General features: G+C 41.2%; 2 protein-coding genes and 1 long non-coding RNA gene across 6 annotated transcripts in view; 2 read left to right on the top strand and 1 right to left on the bottom strand.

The window, feature by feature from the left end:
* Positions 1-6,482, top strand: part of MAP3K15 (mitogen-activated protein kinase kinase kinase 15) — an 82,737-nt gene extending 76,255 nt beyond the window's left edge. For all 3 annotated transcript variants that reach the window (XM_084506224.1, XM_084506223.1, XM_084506225.1), the window contains 9 exons: positions 182-359; positions 1,010-1,184; positions 2,370-2,555; positions 2,996-3,101; positions 4,103-4,313; positions 4,952-5,064; positions 5,247-5,344; positions 5,464-5,540; positions 6,029-6,482. In XM_084506224.1, coding sequence (XP_084362350.1) covers positions 182-359; positions 1,010-1,184; positions 2,370-2,555; positions 2,996-3,101; positions 4,103-4,313; positions 4,952-5,064; positions 5,247-5,344; positions 5,464-5,540; positions 6,029-6,110 — 1,226 coding nt within the window. In that variant the 3' untranslated portion in view covers positions 6,111-6,482. The remainder of the gene's footprint in view (positions 1-181; positions 360-1,009; positions 1,185-2,369; positions 2,556-2,995; positions 3,102-4,102; positions 4,314-4,951; positions 5,065-5,246; positions 5,345-5,463; positions 5,541-6,028) is intronic.
* A 117-nt stretch (positions 6,483-6,599) lies between these two features.
* On the bottom strand, positions 6,600-20,187 carry PDHA1 (pyruvate dehydrogenase E1 subunit alpha 1). Of its 2 annotated transcripts, XM_084506226.1 has the most exons (12): positions 20,004-20,157; positions 18,466-18,480; positions 17,102-17,170; positions 16,009-16,182; positions 15,205-15,331; positions 11,643-11,734; positions 11,344-11,436; positions 10,396-10,551; positions 10,131-10,202; positions 9,140-9,207; positions 8,108-8,216; positions 6,600-7,071 (listed from the first exon to the last, which is right to left on the bottom strand). In XM_084506226.1, the coding sequence occupies exons 1-12, from the start codon at positions 20,076-20,078 to the stop codon at positions 6,907-6,909; spliced, it is 1,215 nt and encodes a 404-aa protein (XP_084362352.1). In that variant the 5' UTR covers positions 20,079-20,157; the 3' UTR covers positions 6,600-6,906. The 2 variants fall into 2 exon arrangements, with proteins under 2 accessions (XP_084362352.1, XP_084362353.1); XM_084506227.1 differs by lacking the exon at positions 18,466-18,480 and having other exon boundaries at positions 20,004-20,187.
* Positions 20,182-20,985, top strand: LOC311429949. The gene is made up of 2 exons (XR_014688480.1): positions 20,182-20,429; positions 20,783-20,985. It is a non-coding gene; the product is annotated as an uncharacterized lncRNA (long non-coding RNA).
* The last annotated feature ends 1,537 nt before the right edge of the window (positions 20,986-22,522 follow it).

Genomic DNA, 22,522 nt, shown 5'->3' with positions numbered 1-22,522 from the left:
TACCTTTTATTACTTATGCATGTAATGATTTAGTTGTATTGCTGCTTTCTATCCACGTTATCTCTCCCTCAGCCATTCTGCAAAACGAGGCCTCGATATCACTGCAGATGATCGCAGCTGCTTTAAGCACGTTGCCCTTTCCTGCCCGGCTGCATTACATATTTATAATGTCTGTTCGTAGATTACAATCGCAACACATCCCTCCCGCTGCCCATCCACGGAGAGCAGGCTGGCAGCAGCAGCAGCGAGCATGGCTCCGTTTCGCCAGACTCTGATGTACAGCACGACATGTTTTTTGAAAGGCCAAAGAGATCCATTTCAGAGATTCACGTAAAGCATCCCATCTCCCATTTACTGAGGTAAAACATTTTCTTTTTACTTGACACCTATGACAAGTGTGTGGATTTGATTCATGTTATATTTTATCTGAAGGCAATTTTTTTCACTTAACAACGTCAGTAAGCAGGTGAGTTGCAGAGGCAAGTTACCAGTTAACTTAAATATGGCTTATATTTAACTAATGAAAAATTATTTTTTCTCCTTAATGTTTCCATGTATTTGTGCACTTTTTTTCCCCCTATAATTGTTAGTCTTCCTACTGAGCAAGTGAATATGGATTCAGGAGTGAGTGAAGGAATTGCCCCCTTTCCTTTTTTTTTTTTTTTTTTTTTTTGGTAGTTCTGCTGATCAGACAGCAGAAAACAGTACTTTCAAATGAGTATGTTAGAGTGTGGGGCCAGGAAAAATGAATAATTATCCTCAGTCAGAGATTTTCAGCTTCCCTCCCCAAAACTGAACCAGTGCTGGGTGATGCTGGCACCAGCTTCTCAGCAGGGTAAGATGAGCAGTGTGCCTTCAGTGAGGTCTTTCACCTGCTGAGGATCTGCACCATCTCCTCCATGGTTTGACTCGCTTTGTAACCTACCAAGTACCCCTCCTCCCTTCTGGCAGTGCTACCACGTTGGTAATTCTGAGGTCTCTCCTGTTTGTGGCCCTGTTGCTGATGCAGCGTGCCCGATGAGGGCTTGGCCTTGGAGGACAGGAGCGCCTCTCCTTCCGTTGAGGATAAGGATTCTGGTCTGTTTCTGCTACGGAAGGACAGCGAGCGCCGAGCAATTCTGTACAAAATCCTGAAGGAAGAACAGGATAAAGTTGCTTCGAATTTGCAGGACTGTATTGCACAGGTAATTTCAACTCTTTTTTTTTTTTTAATTATTTTTTTTCCTGCTTCAAACGATAAATGTCAAGCAAGGTAGTTGGTATCATTTCTTCCCTGAAAACAAATAAATGAAGGTGCCAACAGTTTTAAATTAATAGTTCTTTCTGTAGTCCACATTCATACTGGCACTCGTGTTTGATGGTGTGTCAACTTCAACTGCTTGGATTGTCACTTCTGAATATTAATCTCTGAGGGCTGTAACTGTGTGAGCCCTTTGCTGTTGCCTGAATGGACAGCAAACATCACGTTTTGCCTGCTGCTGGCCTCCCGTTGTTGTTTTGGGGCATCTGGTGGCTGTTAGACAGCTGAGATTGGTGTGCTAGGTTTTTTTTTGGTTGTTGTGCATATTTTGTTTTGTTTTGTTTTGCTTTTTAAGGACAAAATTGCAGAATAGCCCATAGCTTTAAAGTTCGTATGTGGCATCTTGGTCAGAAGTAAGCAAGGTTTTAAATATTTTCCAGGATAAGGAAGGATTATTTAGTAACAGCAAGTCCTACCTCAGTCTCCAGCTGTTCTGCAGCATTGCCTTAATCATCTCCTTTCCATAATTGCTGTAATACTTTTCTCCGTCTTCCTTTGAATTGCACAGGTTGTTATTCTTACAAGTACTTGAATGGCTTTAACTATAGGGATTACGGACAGCAAATCAGAGAATGAACATTTGAGAACTATCACTGTGTGACTTAGACCTTTTTCTGACTTATCATAGGTGTATAAATATAATGTTTTGCCTAAGGAAATTGTATGTCTGCATAATTAGTTAAAGTCCAGATTCAGCTTCAAAAAGCTGAGAGCATCCATTAAAATTTGGGTGTCTTACCACCTCGCTCTGCTACTTTTATGGAGAAGAGCTGCCCTCTGCAGTACATTGGACAAATATGTAAATGTTATCCTGAAGCTCTAACCTTAGCAACAGCCACTGTAGCAGTAGACTTAATTCATTTTTGGAAAATAGGAATTACTGTAAATAAAAATATAAAAAATGTAGAAAATAAAGGCTAAGCAGAAATGAAAGTTCTGTGACTACTGTGTAGAGATGTGAAATAGGCATCTGCAAAGCTATAAATTGTAACCAAAATATTAATACTACTAACTAGATGTTATATGACTCTGGGATTTACTTGATATACATTTATTATCTTTTCTCCAGAGCTCTGAAGAACTGCAACTTTCAAAAGCCCACATCAACCAAATTATTGGGATTTTAAGGGACTTCATTCGCTCCCCTGAGCACAGAGTGATGGCTTCGACCATATCCAAGTTGAAAATGGATTTGGACTTTGACAGCACTTCCATCAACCAGATCCACCTGGTGCTGTTTGGGTTTCAGGATGCGGTGAGTTCCTTGCCAGGCACAGAGGGAGGGGAATTCTTCCAGGACAGAGCTCTCCCCAGGGGTTTGTAGCTTCTTCCCTCTTCCTCACCCCTTGCCCCTTAACCTGCTCCTGCTGGACACACAGGGCTGGACGCAGTGCTCAGGGAGATGGGTGCTGCCAGCCAGGCCATGAAGCCAAGCAGGGGGTTGAGGGCTGCCCATAGGCTACCAGCAAGCTGCAATGTTTGTTCTGAGCCCTACGTTTATTTCATGTCCTACCTCCCCTGGTTCAACAGAGGAGCTAAAACTGTCATATTGTTGTTTGACTTTGGAAAGTGGGAGGGCATTAGCGACTCATGCAGTTGTTTCTTTATAAACTTCACCTTGATACTGAAAAACAAGACTTTATTTCCTAACATGTAAGGAACTGTTTCCTACAGCTTTTACTTGTGTATTTGTAGGTGAACAAAGTATTAAGGAATCATTTAATACGGCCCCACTGGATGTTTGCAATGGACAACATAATTCGCCGTGCAGTCCAAGCAGCAGTCACTATTCTTATTCCAGGTAAATCAGAACAGCTGTAAATAACCTAACAAAAAAGAGCTGATCAAGAGCTTTCAGGGACTTCAGCAGCCTTTCTGTGCTGTGGAGACAATATAGTCCAATATTTAATTGGACCTGGAACCACTTCTAGTAAGAAAGAAGATGACACTATACAACGTTTTAATGGTCTGGTTATGTGTTCTGAAAAATCACTGCTGAGCTCTAGAGCAGATGCAAAGAAGGGGAAGGAGTGGTGCGTTTATATGAGAAATATGATTTTGGCCTATAGATGGGTAGTAGAAAAATCACCACCATCACCAAGAGGGGAGAGGCTAAAAGATCATGCACTGTTCAGGAATACATCTAAGTTGGAGAGCTGCAAGCAGCTTTGTAACTCTGAAGTGCTAAGCACTCTTTCTGGTATGAGAATATTCTGAGTGCACTTACTGATGGTGAGTCCTTTCAATCCGAAGTTGCCATGGCTTTAGAGCCAAATCAGCCAAATGTCTTAAGACTTCGTTGTCAGAAGAAAATTGGCAGCTTTTATGTGGTGGGAAGGGCAGAAGCCTGCAGCAAGTTCTGAGAGAAATAGGGTTAAAAATGCTTCCTGGGAAAGAAAATGGCTTTGTAACTCTTTGGTAAAGGGCATTAGGGATAAACAACTTTTTAAAAATTATTAGAGTAATAAAGAGAACAAAAGCTTAACAAGCTTTCATGGATTTCCCATTAACGCATTTCACTAACTGCCTTGTAATTCAGCACAAGCATATTTATCACAGCCACCTCTGCTGGTAAGCTACAGCTGAGCTACTACAGTGCCATTTGTACTTATTTTAGAATTGTGGTAATAAAATCTGTGGCCCAGCTAACAAGGCTCTGCTACTCCCCTGCTCACCACTGTAATAAAAATGAAAAAAGTGCACATCCTCAGCTGGAGCATCCTCAATTCCAGTAATAAAGAGGAAACTGTACCAACCCACGGACCTATCCTTGTATAAAAACAAACAAACTTGTTTTATCAGAGCTTCGAGCTCACTTTGAGCCAGCATCAGAAATGGAAGGTGGGGACAAAGACGGTGACGAAGTGGAGGAGAGCTACCAGCCCACGGAACAAAACGGGGCCGAGGACCCTGCCGTCACGTCAGGAGTGAGCACCCTCAGCTCCGTGGTGTCCCATGAGGCGCAGCAGCAGCTCAGCCTGGAGTTGGGCAGACTCAAACAGGAGACCGTCAGGTAATCCCTAGATAAAGGCTATTATTATTTTCAGGCAGTCTTTGAAAAGCTCAGACATACTTTCAGCAGTGACAGGTACATACATGGTAAGAACACCGCTTACCTTGTGATAAAGCAGACCTTCCAGGAGCACAATCAGATTCAGAATATGCTGGCGGCACTGGCTGGACAGTTCAGCAGCCTTCAGTGCAACTTTTCTTCCTTTGTAAATATTTTTAAAGTGCAGAATGTCCTGTTGGAATTCTACCATTAAGTAATTAGGCCTGTGTAACTGTGTTGGTTTCTTTCCTATTTCCTTAGTCCACTGGATGCCACCTGGCCCAGTGTCCTCAGAGATGTTCCTGCGAGTTTTAGGAAAACACCAGTATAAAGGCAGAAACTCTGCCCAGGGCAACTGCAAAGTAATAGAAACAGGATTTACACATTTACTAAATTCTGCCACAACGATGAAGGCCTTGAAGTGCCACCACTATGCTGAGTCTCAGACAACCAAAATGAAATGTTTTATCTTCCTGGGAAGAGTATCAAGCATCTCTGACCTGTGGTAGTTGTTAAAAACAATACTTCTCTTTTCTTCCTCTAAGTAAATTTGATTATTCTTACTATGGCTATGTTCGCTCTCTCTTGTATGCTAACAGGCTTTTGGAAAACCTAATTCAGAAGGAGAAAGAGTATCAGACGCTCTTACAACAATCTTTGGAGCAAAAAACTCAGGAACTATGCTTGCTTCAATTAAAACTTAAACCCAAAGGTAGGAGGAGATACTTGGGTATAACTGTCAAAGTATGCAGTGTTTTAGATCACATGATTAGTAGTAAATTGATTTGGCTCAAGGTATCTTAAAAGATCCTCAATTTTAAGTAGTCTCAAACCACCACTTCTGTCCTAGTTTTTAAGTGTATTAACCCATGCTTTATTTTTTTTCTGTTTGAGACTCTCGGTGGACTGCATCAACTTTTAAAGAGAATGCAGACCCTGAGCTCACAAACTGGCTGAAACAACAAGGAGCAGACTTGGATGCAATTAAGAGGGTAAAAAAAAAAAAAAAAAAAAAAATCACCTTAAAAAAACAGAACAAAACATCATTGCAGTCATTGCTAGCAGTTTGGTTTCAAAGGACTACTAATTTGGGAACAAATTTGCCTTTCAGTTTGCTGAAGAGGATTATACACTAAGCGTTGTCCTCAATGATATCACTAAAGATGATTTGCGATACCTTCAACTGCGGTAAGGAACTACCTCTTAGGTCATTAAGAGCCTAATTTATTTAAAAAAAAAAAAAATGAAAAAAATGGGACATAGACCTTAGGATTTTCAAATAGCTCTGTTAATTTACTCTGATCTTCTGTTAATGTTGTCCATGTGTTAACTGACATGCCGTAATATAACCTAGGGTGCTTCACACCACTTAAGTTTTGGTGTTTCCCCATCATTCAGGACTAAATGAACACATGGAAAGTAAGCATGAATTTACTTCTCCTATGCCTTGATTAAAATCCTTTCATTGTCATTCTGTTAACCCCTGGATGACATGGAAGAAGTTGTTCTGGCCCTAACCTTAAAGGAGCATAGAGCTTTTTGTGTGCTATCTTAATGGCAAATCATTGGGAATTCTAGAGTTTAGTTGTTGCTCACTGTAGAGTGACGGAGATGAGGGTGTTTTCTCCTAACCTGTTACTGTAGTCCCTAATTGTTCTCCATTCTTCTTCATACAGAGGTGGTCTTCTCTGCAGAATTTGGAATGCCATATTAATCCACCGCCAAACAGCTGATAAGACCTCCAAGGCAGAAGGTTAGCTCTTTGGAAACAGAACACGTAACGGGAATAAGCACCTAAAAGATACATTCCTAAGTTATTAGATGTACATATATGTATAGCGGCCTTGCAGGTTTTGCACAACTAGACAGCTTGTTTGATCACCACAGTGAATAGTAACAGCTTATGAAAGAGTAAAGCAGAAGTCAAATGCCTGTCACTGTAAATACAAAGCCTTAGCTGAGACAAAACTTGTCTGCAAAACACGTACCACTTCACTGCTGTGAAAACTGTGAACTTAATGCGTTACAGCTCTGCAGGGGGATGGTTGCGCAGGAAGGGGTTAAGCACATCACCTCTTTGTAGTCCACTCTATATGGCTTTTTGTATTAAAGCTACTCTTGCTAAGAAAAGTCTGGCCTGATGCTTTCATTTAGTAACTTTTCTACAGCAAAAACGCAGCTAACCAAAATGTTTTTTTTTTGGCAAGTGGTTGATTCATAAAGAAACAATGCAAACAGACAACCAAATTAAATGTTATTGAAGTTTAATTCTTTGTCTTTACACTGTACATGACACATACAGCACTCCAAAGGAAAGTCTGTAAAGCAAATACATAGCGATTTAAATAAACCATTGCTTTCTCTTAATGCAGCTCCTTCCATAACAACATTCAGGTGTGTTTAAGACAACCCATAATGTGATGGACGGCCTTACACAACACCTCCTTATTTGAAAGAGCTTTTAAATAAGATCAAGGTTTATTTCTGAGTCATTACAGTTCTTGTAATGCATTCACTTATTCTTATGAATAAGTTATGCCCAATAAAAAGGCCTTTAGCTGACAGACTTGTACTTTATCCACTGGTTTGGGCCACGCACTTCGAAGGGTGGTTCGTTGTAGTAAATGTGGTTTCCTAGTTCTTCCAGCGGTGGCTCTGGGTCAGTGGTAGCAAACTGAGCAGCTTCCTCTATCTCCTTTCTCACTGCCACATCAATTTCCTAAACAAAGAAAAGAGATGTTAATTTGAAGGCAACTGAGAAAAAGCATCCTAATCTTGAAGTTAGTTAAAAGCAGTGATGAAGCACTGGCCAGACTTTGTGTTAACGCTGTCTATAACAGATCTAAAAAAAAAAAAAAGTGGAATGTCCCTCCCTACTAAAGTGAAGCATTTGTCCCTTTAGACAGGACAACTAACTTATTCCTAGAGGAACATGACCACACCGAGCATTTTTCTTTTTGAATTCTGAGCCTGCAAAACAGTAAGAATGCAGCCAACTTTTACTGCAACCCTGTCAGTCAGTTTATCACCATGCAACCCATCACTTTAGATGCAGAGACCTTCATGAGGTGTTAAGTAGATCTCAATACCACCTTTGCTTGCTATTACTGTATTACCTTCCACACAGGTCTTTCATAGAAATCATTGTTTTCAGTAGTGATAAACTTGGTAACCCATACATGAGAGGGCTAAGTATATGACACGTTCTATTTGTAGCTTAACCTTTAACTGTCCATATATTCTTTGTCACTTTACATACAAAAGATGTTGAGGTCGGTAACATATACAGCAGCAGCTACACTGGGCATTGTAAGATTTCACTAGAAGCGTTTTCTTTGTTTTATTTTAAAAACAACATTGATCAGAAGTTTCGGAATATTTGCTTTGAGGGTTTCTGGCTTGTTCACAACCAATGACCTTTGCCACTGTAAGACCCTGCAAGTTCAGAGACTTACCTCCTTTCTAGCTCATATGGGCAAGTTTGATTTCTAGATCTTAGTATGACAAGAGATTTATTTGAAGAGCCTTGCACTGAGCTATGCTGTTTCAGCTCATTCAACATAGTGATTAGTCTCATTAGTTGGTCTACAATGACATTTCACAGTAGACCAACAAATTATATTCCAGAAAAATATATTCCAACAAAAAACCCTGAAAGAATGAGTGATGATACACAACGCAGTGTAAATATGCTTCTTAGATAACTAGTATGTGAATGCAGAAGAGTTGGCTTAAACATCAATTTAAAGTCATACCTTTAATTCTTCAATGCTTGCAAGGTTATTGTTGATCATTCTGTCCTTCAGCAAAGTAATGGGATCACTTTTGCTTCTCACTTCCTGGATTTCTTCTCTAGTACGATAGCTAGGAGCAAGACAAGCAAAGAGACGGTAGCCTTTAGTGGTGTCCTTGAACAGAAGTGAGGTTCTAGACACAGCTCCCTTTTACAGAAGAGGCGTGACCAAAGAATTTTCAGGAATGCAATGAAAATTAATTACTCTAAGAACAGCACAGCCACATCTAGAACTTTTCTTAGATTTGAAAATGGAGATTGAGCTGAAGTAGATACAAGCTTGAATATAATGCAGGCAGGGAAAGGGAAGCTATCACAGCCTGAAACAGTTACCTCTAGGGGTAGCACTTCCCACTCCCATCTCCTCTGAAGAGAAATAACAGTAGGGCTTGGTGGCTTGCTGTGGCGTTAGGTGGGTCACACAGTGTGTGATGTGTTTCATGAGCTCAATCAATTAAAAACTCCGTTTCACCACGAGTTTCTGATGATGTGTTAAGACACACCCTACTTCATGTAGGTCAGTTCAAGTTTGTCAGATGGCACACAGAGCCCAAATCTTTCTAGCATCTCTGTGTTTGCATTTTTTAAGTATTCCATTTGACTTCATCTGTTCTTATACTTTTAAGTTAGGATTTTATATACTCTAAAAACTTTAGAAAAGTGTGCTACTTTTCAGTCAAAGCTTGCTTTGAACACACTATAAACTCAAACTGAATGCAGAATTCATTAATAAAAAGTACAGAAACTTAAACTTAGCTCTTGTTCTAGAACTAAACTTCCTACTAGTGCAAATAAAACAGGTATGTTACATAGCCCCTGATTACCCACTGAGTGATGAGATGAGTGACCAGACTGGGCACAGTGATTTATTTCATCATGACCACCTTTATGCACTTCACACTGGATTTAAACACCGAATCCATGATAGTTTCCTGATTTTGACCATCAATACTTAATTATTTTCAGCAAATGCCAAGGAAGTATTTCACAATACCTTATCCCAGGGTCACTCATACTGTGGCCGTGATAACGGTATGTCTGCAACTCCATCACGATAGGACCCTCAAAAAGACAGAAGATGCATTATCACCTTGAGCAGTCACTGTGTTATTATAGCAGCTCACCTATAGCAAATACTGCACCAATGACAAATGATTTTAATGCAATTTTCTTAGTTTAATTAATTCACATAACATTATGGCAACTAGTGAAGTGAAGCATAACTCTTTTCAAATAAGCAGATTATGTTGATACTACTAGCCTTTACTTGTGTGTTCTTATTGAGCAGTATTACACCAGTTGGTCCCTCCCAATGCCACTGAACCACTACCCATACTACTTCAAATCGCCTATTATTTTCACTTTAAGACTGTAACTAGCAGAAACTAGTTCTTCTGTATGAAATTTTCTTCTTTTCACGCTGTGCATTCCAAGCATAAATATCATTTTGCTAAATATTTCAACAAATGTGAGAACCAATGTATCATACTTGGGTGACAGACACTTGTGCTGAAAAACCTTAAGGTTATATCTAGTTCTGTATGTATTGCTAGGGAGGTATATAAAAATAGATCTCTTATCATCTTGTATCAAGTCTCACAGAACTTCACTTTCCCTTTGTTGCAAATATAGAATTATTTTCCTTGCCACTTACCCTAAGAAATCTCTTCACAAGAACACAGCTGTCTAACAGTCCACACGTTTTAAGCAGAATTTAAGTAAGATAGAAAGCAGGAAGAAGTTAACAGGGTACCAGGTCTGTTTTTTTTTTCTTATAGCTTCATTAATACCAATTGCACGTAAACAATCCTAACAGTATTAAAAGAACTCTCAATGACTCCCAGGTTCCATTTGGTGGAGAAAAAAGGAAATGAATGTCAAACAAGTCATAGCTACTACAGAAAACTGGGCTAGATGAGAAATATTTTATGCAGCAACTATTGCTACGACTTCCACCTACAGTAGAGGAGTGGCTATTGACTTACTTTTCCAGCTCTGCAGTGCTCAGTTGCAAACTTGGCTGCTTCTCGGACGCATAGAACATCCATGCCATCCACCTGAGACACAGAACAGCAAGTTGAGCCAAAGAATTGCCAAAAACTAGCCTGCAAGTTCAGTACTTCCGTATTTTAAGTGCAACAGGATTTCAATTTCAAATTTTCCTATTTTTAAGAGTATTTATAAATATACTGAGACATACATTTACTGCACATACCTGCATGCCTCAAAACAAACTGGAGTTGCACTCACCCTGAGCCCTGGAATGAAGTCTCCTCTTTTGTAGTAGTCCGTACTGGCTGCAGCTCTTTCAACCGAAGTTCCCATCCCATACCGATTGTTCTCACAGATGAAAACACAAGGCAATTTCCACAAGGCTGCCATGTTGTATGTTTCAAATATCTGGCCCTGAAAGAAGAGAAGTTATTTCTAGTCAGGGAGCTCAGACTTCAAGCATGAGGCTCTAATAAAAATCATTCAGCTGCAGATGTCTAACTAGTAAAACTTTTAACACTAAAAGTAATCTGAAAGCAGCTACTTGCTGCAGCTCAGCAGGAATAAGAGAGAAGTTACCAGGTAAGGTAACTTTCACCTCAACTAATAGTTCATAGATGCTCTGTATGTTTAAACCTGTTTTTTTAAAACCTCTTTTAGTATCCATGTTCTGGTAGCACAAAACCTACTTTAATCAAAGTATTTTATGAATAGTCATAAGAAACTTCTTGATTGATTAACTTGGCAGGACACTGCTACAGCAAAGTAAAAGAAAAGTTCAACCACATCGACTGCATCAGCCTTACGACTTTAACTCTTAACACAGAAGAAAAACAAGAGCTGAGCTCTTAACCTGTGTTTTCGAAGTGGCAAGATACATCAACACTGCACTCTAAAACACTGATTTCTTATCTGGCTTAATTTTTCTGCCCAAAATATGAAAACAACTGTCCAAATGTCTGAAGCAGCTCTGCAAGACGCTTGGTATCAGTGGCCTTCTTTAATAAAGCATCCTTGCAGCAGAAAGCCCAACATAAAATCTTGTTTTTAGTTCCAAGCCAGATGTTGCCTGGGTTGCAGACTCTGAACAGGCTAAAGACGTGCTCCTGCTACCTTGCAAAAAGGCAGAGCTCAGAGTTCAGAGGAAAAACAGATTACCCACAGACACACTCCTCACAGAACCACATTTAAACAAAGCTTGTTTACCTGATTGGCTGCACCGTCCCCATATAAAGTCAGACAGACTTCATTTTTACCAAAGTATTTACAGGCCAGAGCAATCCCAGCTCCAAGAGGAACCTGTCACAGAGCACAGGAGAAGACAAAATTTTAGAACAATGTTCAGAGGAGCTGAAAACAAGTAGCTGGTGAAATGTCAAGAGACATTTACTGTGTTAAGGATCTGCTCAAGGAATGAAGAGTTGTTACCAACACAGAGAGGAAACAGTGGCATGGGACATGAGCCAAATTCACCTTGTGTTTTAAAGCAGAATTCATGTATATACCTGAGCGCCGACGATGCCATTACCACCGTAGAAGTTTTTGGTATACATGTGCATCGATCCTCCTTTTCCCTTCACACATCCTCCTTTTCGACCTGAAACATGATCAAAAAGGGATTTATTTTTTCAGAGGAAAAATACTATACAAATGGTAACATCTAATCTGATCCTTTAAAAGGTAACAACACTAGGACAACATTGTATTTGTCATCAGATTCACCTCAGAAGAGGTAACACATTGATTCCCAAGGACATAATGGCCTCTATCCACAGAGTTTACAGTTAAATGTATCAAAAACAAACAAACAAATAAATAACCAGGAGGAAGAATGATCATGAAAACAATTCAAGAAATACAAAATGAGATTTATGAAGAAACTTCAAAACCACCGAAGGAATTTCAGTGTCCTCAACACAAAAGCACTCTAGCAAAATAGTAATTTTATTTTTTTTAATAGCCAATGTGGACTATCTCATACATGTAATCTACACTATTCTAACAAGAAGTATATACACAGTCCCTTTTAATTCTTGCTTCTGCAGTAGAGATATGAACAGTTCCAAATTAATTGCAATAATCTGTCTTCTCTTTGACTATAACCAGAAGTAAAAATTACAGATTCAAAATAAAAAATAAGAAAACCGACAGCCATACAACAACACAACTCCCAACCTCCATATAAACATCAATACATAGCCCAGCATTATTCAAGCTGTCGTTTGCAAGTAACTGGCAGCCCATGAAGCACCACAAGAAGTCCCATCAAATGAGTAACTTTTCCAAATACACATTAAGTGTACTCAAACATAGTTGGAAGACAAAGGTCAGCATCCATGACAGTGCACTAAAAGAGCAAACTCACTAGTGCCATCAGTACCTGAAACTAAGACACTCCAATTCCACTCCAAATTCAACCTATTATTTTTATTTAAAAGGTTCATTGTACAACTTCAAAAATCAGTATTTTTATTTGCTGTTATCTCCTCTTGCCTGCTGAGACAAGGTATTCTTTGATGCTCGCACTCCACTCCATTAAGTTAAACCTTCCAATTCAGAAAGTTCGAGAAACATCAATCTAGCCATCCCATTCCTCCTCCAGCACAGTCAATTTTTGTTAGCTGTCTAGCCCGTTATCAAAACCAGCAACAATACTGCTCTCCAGCTGAGGTCCTACAGAGGCTAAGCATTACAACTATTTTCATTTAATACAATATATCACAACAATGTATAGCTGTCAAAAGGCAACCTCTCAAGCCAATCTCTCCCCAGCACAAGGCTTGCTATCTTCCACCAATTCAGCAAGTGCAATCCTCCACACCATTCTCTTAATTATGAACAGAATTATACTGGCAGCAGAGTGACCTTAAACCCTGCTGAATACACCCGTCTCATTCAACAAGAACTTTGATAATCAGTGGTTTTCCAGCTACATTACCGAATCATGATTTACATGAAATCTCTTATACAGGATCACAGCTGCTACCGTCAAAAGACTTACTAAACAATAATAAGGAAAACTTGACATCTACATGTTTATTCCTTGTCCATTAGTTGTGTTTCCTTGCAGAAGAGGAAATTAGATTGGTTAACATAAGGTACTTTGGCAAATTATGTTGGCCCTTAATGTCACCTTTTAGGTAATAAAGTACTCACAGCATAATTTAATCATCTTCTCCAGGAATAAACTGTAGCCAACTGCTTTATTTCTCTATTTTTCCTCCATTTACTTTTTAAAATATAACTGTAAACCCAATACTTTTAGATGCAGCACTGATTTAAATTACAGAAATTTTTGCCTAAAGCAAGTTTGAGCTGCAAGAAGTTTTCTAAAATTGGTCAGGTAGACCAGGCCCAGCTAATCTAAGAACACACAATTTCTCATCAGCCTGTGCCACATTTTACATTTCTTACCCTAATCTGCTTTTCAAACTTAATCATAAAGGCTTGTATTTTACTTCTAAGCACAGTTTGCTTATTTTGCCTTAGGGTTGGTGGTTGTTTTAGAAGTAGAATGCTGGTGCTGCTCTGGAATCTGTACTTCCCTTTCTTAAGGGTGAATCATTTTTATTATTGATCTTCTTTGTACTTTTACTATGCCCATGAAGTGGTTTCACATGGGCTTCGACACATTCTGCAGCTAGGGCCAAAGCAAAAAATAAAAATAAAAAAGTCCAAACAAACAAAAAAAAAACACAAACCAAAGATTAATTTTCATCATAAAAATACTGTTTTACATTTAAACATCAGTAACCTTCCTTCACATTTTTGTACAACCCTTCCTCTTGTATTTTAGCTTAGTTAGAATTCCTGATTACCAAAGTCACTTTTCCCTATTCTTTCTACTCCTCCTAGAACAACCTGATCTCCACAATATCATTCCTCAGGGAACTGTCAATTCTCCCAAACAATCCTTTCCTACAGTTTGTTTCCCATAGGATGATCTTATCTATTAGTCTTTGGTTGCCTCTGCTTCCTGCTCCTTCAAACATTTTTAAATTCTGTCACTTCCTGGTCACTGTAACTCAGGCTATCTTTCAGTTTTGCATTTTTCAGTCAAGATTTTTGTTCTTAAAAATGAACTCCAGTGGCACAACTATCCAGAAACTTGCCCCAAGCACCATTTCTTGGAACAACGGTCTCTGTACTGCTGCTGTTCTTTCCCCACTAAAAGGGCCCCACTAAAACCAAGCATAATGCTATAGAATATGATGCATTGAAAATTAAATTAGACAGCAACAGCACTGATATTTATGGTTCAGGTCCAATAACAGACCTCAGTCAACAAAGTTTCCTTCTTCACTTTCTTCCTTACCTGTACCTAACATTTGGCAAGTCAAACACATGCTACCTTAGTATATAAAGCCATACCTCTTCTCTACCTCCACAATGCACTTTCCTGTGTTAATGTTTCAGGCATTTAATGCTCAGATTAAGTCTTCATTACAGCAATGATTCATAACGTCAGCAGCATACAAAGGCCTTCAAATTCCTTGTTTTCATTTTTGACATCAGTACGCAGATCTCAGCAGGCTGACCCACTCTTCTTTTGCCTGCTCCCCTTACAATCTGACCATCAATAACCATCTCCTTTCCGCAAAAATTTAGGTAGAGATTACCATGTCATGCTCTTGTTTTTCAAAAAAGTCAAAATTTCCCAAACCATTTTATCTTTACAAGCAGTGCCTTCCAGTCTAAGACTTCAGCAGCATAATTCAGAAAATTTAAGTCTGCCTCCAAGGAAGGGTAACACTCTGCCCTATTGAGAATAAATGACAACTGCCAGCAAGCTTCATTTAAGCAAGCTGCTACAGCACATCAAACATGGCATACAGTATCAAGAAGTTTTCTAAAGATATGCCTTGGAAGGCATATGACCAGCTTATGACTTATGTTTTATTATAAGAAGTGGCTGCATCATAAATTTAAAAAGATTCTTTCTATTATGTCCCTAAATTACTTCTGAAGCCCCAGTACACTTTGTACATCAACAGCATTTTGAATTTGAGTAAAAAATTCTGACATGAGTACAGCAGCATGTGAATCCTCATTCTACTCAGCACGTACCTGTAAGCTCAGCAAGAATTTCTCGAACGGGAACACCTCGTGCATAGGTAAAACCGTGAGCTCTGTACGCTGTGATCACATGGTCTGTAGGCTTTATGGCAACTTCAAGCCCTACGCAGCAAGCCTCCTGTTACAGATGAAAAGTAAGTTTAGCAATGAAGAAAAGCACAGTGTTTCCACAGTCAGCAGCATTGCAAGGTCTACCTGTGGTCCCCCTACAAGAAATAAAGGAGAAAAGAGAAAAAGCACAGCTACAGAAGGCTGCCTTGAATACAAAGGTGATGTTAGGCCTGTTTGTCCAAAATCTGGAGCTACAACATCCTTGGGCTCTATATTCCAACCTGTCCTGTCTGCAGCCAACAAAATTAGACAGGAGGAATATGAGAAGCTAAAAAGATGCGCAAGGTTTTTCCTGAACACATCTCCCAAATGAAGTATCTAAATAACTGCAATTCAAAAATGGGCAGAGGATGGACAGACAGCGAAGTTTCACCAAGTTCAGGAAGTTCTTTCTCCTGACTCTTGCTTTATAGTGGGTACCTGATCTATGAACCACTGGAACAAAAACCTGCCTTCTCTCTCTTCCTATCGCTGTCTCAAGACCCCAGGGATTCCCTTGTGTGCTCACAGACAGGTTTTAAAGAAATAAAGAACCAAATCACAGATCCCACGACAACTTCAGCCATTCTACACAGACACCCAGTTACATATTTACTCTCCCATCTATTCAAATCCCTACATAAGTAGGGCAAGACAATATAAAAACATCTTGGGGGGGGAAAGGAAAGGAAGGGGGAATCTCACCTGACCATCATACAAGTGGCAGAAGCCACGAATAATCTTCTGCTTGTACAGCTGGTCAGACTTCAGCTCCATGCGTCGTATGGTCTGCATCGTCTTGTAGTAATGGAGCCCCTCCTCTCGAGTCATCACTGCCGTAGTACTAGGGCCTTCTTCCAGGCGGTGGAGGTCACATTTCTGCAAAGTTGAACAAGTATTTATTTCTTGAAAGTAGCTGATCTCATTTCTATCACTCTTTTTTTTTTTTTTTAAATGACACACCATTTTCAAATCCTGGTTGTAATATCTTTTTAAAAAGGAGGCCAGCAAAACCTAAATGCCCAGGTCAAACAAACTACAAAGTTTATGCACCGTTTCCAAATTCAGGAAAATAAAAGCTTTACTTTCAATAAAGACAGATTTCCATTCACAAAATGAAACCTTATAGCTCCTACTACCAGCAGGTGAAGTTATGTGCTCATGAAGTACTAGGAAAGCTCATTTCCATGGTTATTGCATTCCAAATACTTGACAAGATGCACATAGGCTTAGTGAAGTGACAAGACAGAGGAGTTTCCTCTGTGGGAGTTTTTAAGATCTGGTCCTAAGTCTGGACCTCACCTCTTCTACAACCACTTTCACCCACAGCTATAAACCGCAGCGGCAGCAGCCACCCCACTGGCCAAACCACAACACATACCACAACAATTCCTCCCCAAACCATGGCCTATCCTGAGCTGCGTGGAGGGCTGATTTTAGGTACCCATACCAAAAATCCCTTCAGTCCAGCGGAAGGGACCAACAAATAGCTCTGTTGACACAGATGGGCAAAATACTGCTTTACAGGTTACGTGACATTTTGTGTTAGAGCAACAGTCTCTCCAGAGCAACTCCGACAATGCTCTGAGGAATTTCACACAATGCACTTGCACACTACTGAACACAGTCACACAACCACACACTTCCAAGCAGCGTGCTTCCAGCTCCATCTAAAAATCAGGCCAGGTAGTACAGGGCTTGGTTCTGAAAACTCTTCTAATTTAAACATCCATCAATTCAAGATCTGCAACAGTGCTTACAAAGAATACCAGTATAAAGCCTTCAGCTTCATCATTACCTTGATTTCAAATGTAGCTTCATTTGCAAAGTCTGCATAGTTACGTGATGCTACCATCACTCGAGAGGCCTTAAAAAAAAAAAACACACAAAAACAAATATGAGCAACATTGAAATATAATTACAAGATAAAGCAAATGAATTGTCAAATTCTAACAGTACACCCAAACTGAAATAATTTTTAATGAAACTCTCCAATGGCATATCCTTATAGTATTAGAGAACTTTCATTTTGTACATACATACTAGAACTCCTTTAAAACACAGGATTTGAAATTAAGATTAGAAATTATACCCTTGATTAATTAAAGAAAACCTATAAGCTTCAAAATACCATGAAGAACATCAAAATCCTACAAATACATACTCTTCTACACAACTACTGCATATTTCAATGGCTCTTGGCACTGACTGGAATTTCACCTTGACAGAACAAAAACTTTCTTTGGAAAAAAAACAAAACACGTCAGATGTGTGGAATGTGAACTACAATTGCTCTTTCCTTTTAACAGGAAGAGAAGGTGGGTGGATGCAAGGCAACAAGCAGTGAAGAAGGAGAGTACTATGTAAGCGGGTAATAGCATGGCCACTACCTAAGGATACATGAAATACACAAGTACAGAGTGGCTGGCAGAGTAAGGGAGAGACAAGAAAGATGTTTAAACAAATACTGATGTTCTTTCTAACAGCGTGTGTACAGGCTATTATTACCTGACCAATAAGTGGTGTTGAATAACTTCACTATATGATGGTCATCTATTCATGCACACCTTGTGGCCATAAGGAGTGCACTTGATCTTTAGCAGCAAAATCACATTGCTAATTAAGTTACCCATAAATTTCTGTAGCTTATTCAGCTCTGGAATTTGCATACGCTTAGCTCAAGGTTCATTCTTTCAAAATTTTGAGACTATCCAGTCCTGTGTCTCCAACAATGGTATGATTGATAGATATAAAATTTGGAAAAAGGCCAGGAGAAATTTTCTCAATCCTTCTTCATTATCTACCTTTGCCTATTTGATTTGGCTATCATGATCTCCCACCTCCCCCAACATTATCAGATTAAATGTTTGAAGATTTTAAATTTAAACCAGGTTACCACACTGTTTACCATAATGCAACAGTATTATCAGCGATAAAAAGCTATTTTAGTTCTAGAGCTGGAAGTCTGTCAAGAGTTTACTATTCGCAGAACCACCGAAGGGCTGAGGTTGGAAGGGACCTTTGGAGGCCAGCCTGGTCCGATCCCAGCCCTGAGCACTACATGAAAGCAATGCAAGGCAGTCTGTACAAAAGTTCTTAACACATGGCCAATACATAGTGAAAAAATAAAGAAAACCTTGACCAAACTGGTTTAGGCCTTACCTCACTAACAGCTCCCTAGGTTAGCAGCATTTGGAAGGGAAAAAGGATAAAGAAAAAAAGAGTAAGTAACTGTAACAAACCATTGAGGGAGGAGAAATCAGCACATTATTAGCAAACTGCAATACAGTTTACAGGTAAGCTCTGAGACACAGAAAACTATCTTTACGCTTAATAATATGATCAAAACAGGTATAAAATGCTGCCTAAGGGATTAAGACTGCTGCTATTTATTTGCTATTTTATGCCTGCGTTATAAATGCCTAAGAACAAGGAAAGAGAAATCTTTGCATATTTGGCAGTCACTGGGATCCAAAACACTACATTAAGATATCCAAAATGGGTCTGGTTTGGACATCTAGGAAAGCACAGCGTGTCAAAAGCAGTCCAAGTACATGCAGTAAGGAACAAGCTTTTGACATCCATCTGTAAATTTTAACGCAATTTAGCTGTAAATTAAGGAATACCTTCAGATGCATATTCCATACAGACCCAACCGACACAGGATTTGCTGATGAACCCACTCTCTCATGCCATTCCCATGAAACCAGCCACCCACAGGCTTTCGTGCCAGGGCAAGAAATTACTAGGCAAGTGAATTACTTAATAAAAGTACAGTAAGAGATTTGCTCTCAATGTCAAAAAGGCTATTGATCTCAACTACCATAAAGCACCCTTTAACACTGCCAAAAACAAAAAAATATGATCTTGCCAACGTGTCATTTTGCCGGCTAGATTATTTTCTCCTCAGGGCCACAGTCGTTATAATGGAATAATAATGAAAAAGAAGAGAATTGTGAAAATGTTTCACATGAAAGAGATGAAATGAAACACAGATGCCATGAAATAACACAATTTGAACTAAAATTCAGGAAGAGCTCAACTGGTCACTATTTGAGCAAAGGCAAAGCACTCCAAAAAGGGGCCAGGGTGAGGGATTTTTGAAGTGGGCCTGCAAAAGGCCTCCAAAAAGGGATCGCTGCGTTTTGTACCTAATTTAGTTCGCGCACCAGGAGCCTCTGTACGGGGCACCTATGGGTGCCAGCCTCCAGGCCGCACCCTGGTCGTGCTCCAGCCAGCACCCCGGGCGGCACGTCCTGCCCCCGTGTGACAGCACCCGCCGTGCACATGGCGCACTTCCCTAAATATTAACCTCAACACGGAAACCGGCCCTGCCCTCGCGTCAGGCGAGCGGGACACCTGAGGTACGCTGCGCTTTGCGAGCGCAGTCAGAGCCCGGCTGCTTACAGACACCACCCCCCCACACACACAGCGACCATCTTGACTTATTTTTATGCAGCCTTTGGCACAGAGCTGGCAGAACAGAGCCGCGAAACCCCTTTATTATCACCGTTATTTTATTATCATGATTGCTGTTTCCCCGCCGGCCCCCTCACGCACGCAGCCCCACACCAACGGCCCCAACGGCCGCCCCCTCTCCCTGAGGCAGCGCGCGCCTCTCCCCCCCTCAGCGACCGTTGGGGCCGTTACCACATCCCCCCCCCCCCCCCCCCCCCCCCGGGTAACGGCCTCCCCCTCACCGTCCTGCCGGCGGCGGCGGCGGCGGCCGGGCCGGGCAGCACTCGGGAGAGGGCGGCCAGCAGCATCTTGCGCATGGAGCGGGGAGGGAGGGCGGCGGCGGCGGCACCGGCACCGTGCTGGGCCCCGTCCTCGAGTCTCCTTCAAGCGGCAGCCGCGCAGCCGCCGCCGCCGAGCCCGCCCAAGCGCCCGCCCCCCGCGGCCGAGCGCCGGCTTGGCCCTGCGCGCAGGCCCGGTGACGGTTGGGGCCGTTGGGAGCGGCCGTTAGGGGTTCTGTGAGGGCTGGGGGCGAGATCTGTGAAAATGCCTGAAGGGGGCTTCTCTCCAGAGAGAGGAGGGGCTCGGGGGGGCTGTGGGGAGTGTTCCCCAGAAATGCGGCTGTCCACGCGTGTTGCAGGATGTCCCGAGCCGCCTGGCAGCACCCAGAGGTGGGCAGGGGAAGCTGTGGCGCTCCCTGGCTCCGTAACCTCTCCCTGCAGAGCCTGCTGCTGTTTCTTCTCTCTCTTACGCTAGCAAGGTGTTCTTGGGCCTGTCCTCTTCATTATGCTACCTCTGTGTAACATTGGCACCCCTCCTGCCCTCTCCTACACACCCAGCTTTTGTTCTTATTAATCCATATCTGTTGAGCACCTCTCGTTCAGAAAACTGGCCTCTGGTCGCAGCTGGGGGCACATAGAGCCTAGGTCATTTGCCTGGGAAGGATGGTGAGGCTGTCAGTTCCTCGTGGTATGTGGCAGAACAAGGACTCATGACTTTATTCTTGTGTTCTGTTACTGTGTAGATGATGCTCATCTGCTTCATCTCAAGAGAGTAAAGTGTACTACTGGTGTCCATATGCATGATGGAAAGCATGTTGAGAAACTCAAATACAGCATCTTCAAATGGCAGCAGTGTGACATAAAGATTTCAGGAGACCTATGGGGAATTGTTAACTATGGACATGGACCTGCTCAAAGAAATAAATCTGTTGTTATTACAAAAAAATGCTGTCAAGCTTATTCCAAGTTCAGTGTAATCTACCTATTCCTTCATCACATGAAATAAAAAAGTGGAGAAATGTTTCTAATTATGCACCTATAGACAAACATGTTATGAACACTTCTATTAGTCATATAATGTAGTTATTTTTGATGGGAAAGGATCCATTTTTATCCCCCTCTGGAAAAATGGTAAAGCACTGATTATGTTACCCCTGTGACATTTTTACTTTTCATGCTATTTCATCAATATTCATGTGTTTTCTCCATTAAAAAACTCTTGCAACATGTTGAAATAATTAAATCCCTCCCCCAAAAAAAACTAATGCAGAAAGCTAATTCATGAATGAGGTAAACAATGACCAGGAAAACATAAATCATAAGCAGAGAATGCCAATAGAAAATAATTTACTTACTGAAGACGATTATGCAATGTTTCATAATGGAGCACCTTGCCATGTGTGACTCTAGGATTACCACATCAAGGGTGTGTTGCGTGACAGGAGGCCAAAACTCATTGTTTTCTATCGTTCGGGGTGTGATCCTGAAATGTTATCACTCGCTTGGATTGCAGCCGCCGTTACAAGCGTCTGCCGTCGTGCTAAAGGCAGGGGGGAGCACCCGGCGTTCGGGGCTCGTCCCAGCTCACTGTGCCTACATCCAGCAGGAAGCGATCCCTGCTTCATTTCAGGAGTCGCCAGTTCATCGCCTGATTTTTCTTCTTCCCATGCCACCAGATCCAGCCTGCAGAAGGCAGTAGTAATGATTCCTTGTGCTTATTTAGTCCCAAATGCTTGAAGTAAGCCGAGGCCGTAGCAGCCCTTCTTAGCGGGGATTCAGTGGCATGGTGATGTGACGCTGTGCAGTGTGTTTGGTGGTGTGGTGTGCGGGAACGTGCATGGTCTGGTGAGCTGGCTCCGTTTGGGAGGGCTGGGATGGGGCGGGCACAGCCTCACCCCACTGCTGGCGGGGAGCAGCTGCCAGAGCTGTGCCCTGGCTTCTTCACAGGGGGCAGTGGCCAGGTAGCTCCAGCACCACGCAGAGGGATGATGGGGTTGAAAGGTGAACGACGAGACCAGGACCTGTGCCTGAGCTGAAGAGTGAGGTTATCAAACAGAACAAATGTAGCCCTGGTTCATTTTCCATCTTCAGAATCTGAATCACCAGCCTCCACTCCAGGTGCATCCTCCATCACTAAAACTGTTTAAGAATGCTCAGCAGGAACCATCCTGTTTTGGTTGCTATTCTGTCTTCAGAGTTTACATTTGGTTTCTCTCCTTCCATTTTTCTTTCTATCATCCCCTACCCCATTTGATTCTCTTACCTGGCATTTCTTCTGTTGTTTCTCCTATATCCCTTACCAAAAAAACTTTTTTTTTTTTTTTCTATTTTGACTCTCACCCCTTCTGACTAATTCCCATTCACTCCTACACTTTCGAGGAGTTCCTGTAATAGACAGCAACACTGCTCCTGACTTGTAATACTCAGATGTGCACTCTATATTTATGGGGGAATTACGATTAATTACATTGTCAAAATTCTTC

The sequence above is a fragment of the Aythya ferina genome (assembly GCF_964211825.1).
Source record: "Aythya ferina genome assembly, chromosome: 1".
NCBI lineage: Eukaryota > Metazoa > Chordata > Aves > Anseriformes > Anatidae > Aythya > Aythya ferina.
The sequence above is the reverse complement of the archived record's forward strand: the minus strand, read 5'-3'. Positions and strand labels throughout refer to the sequence as shown.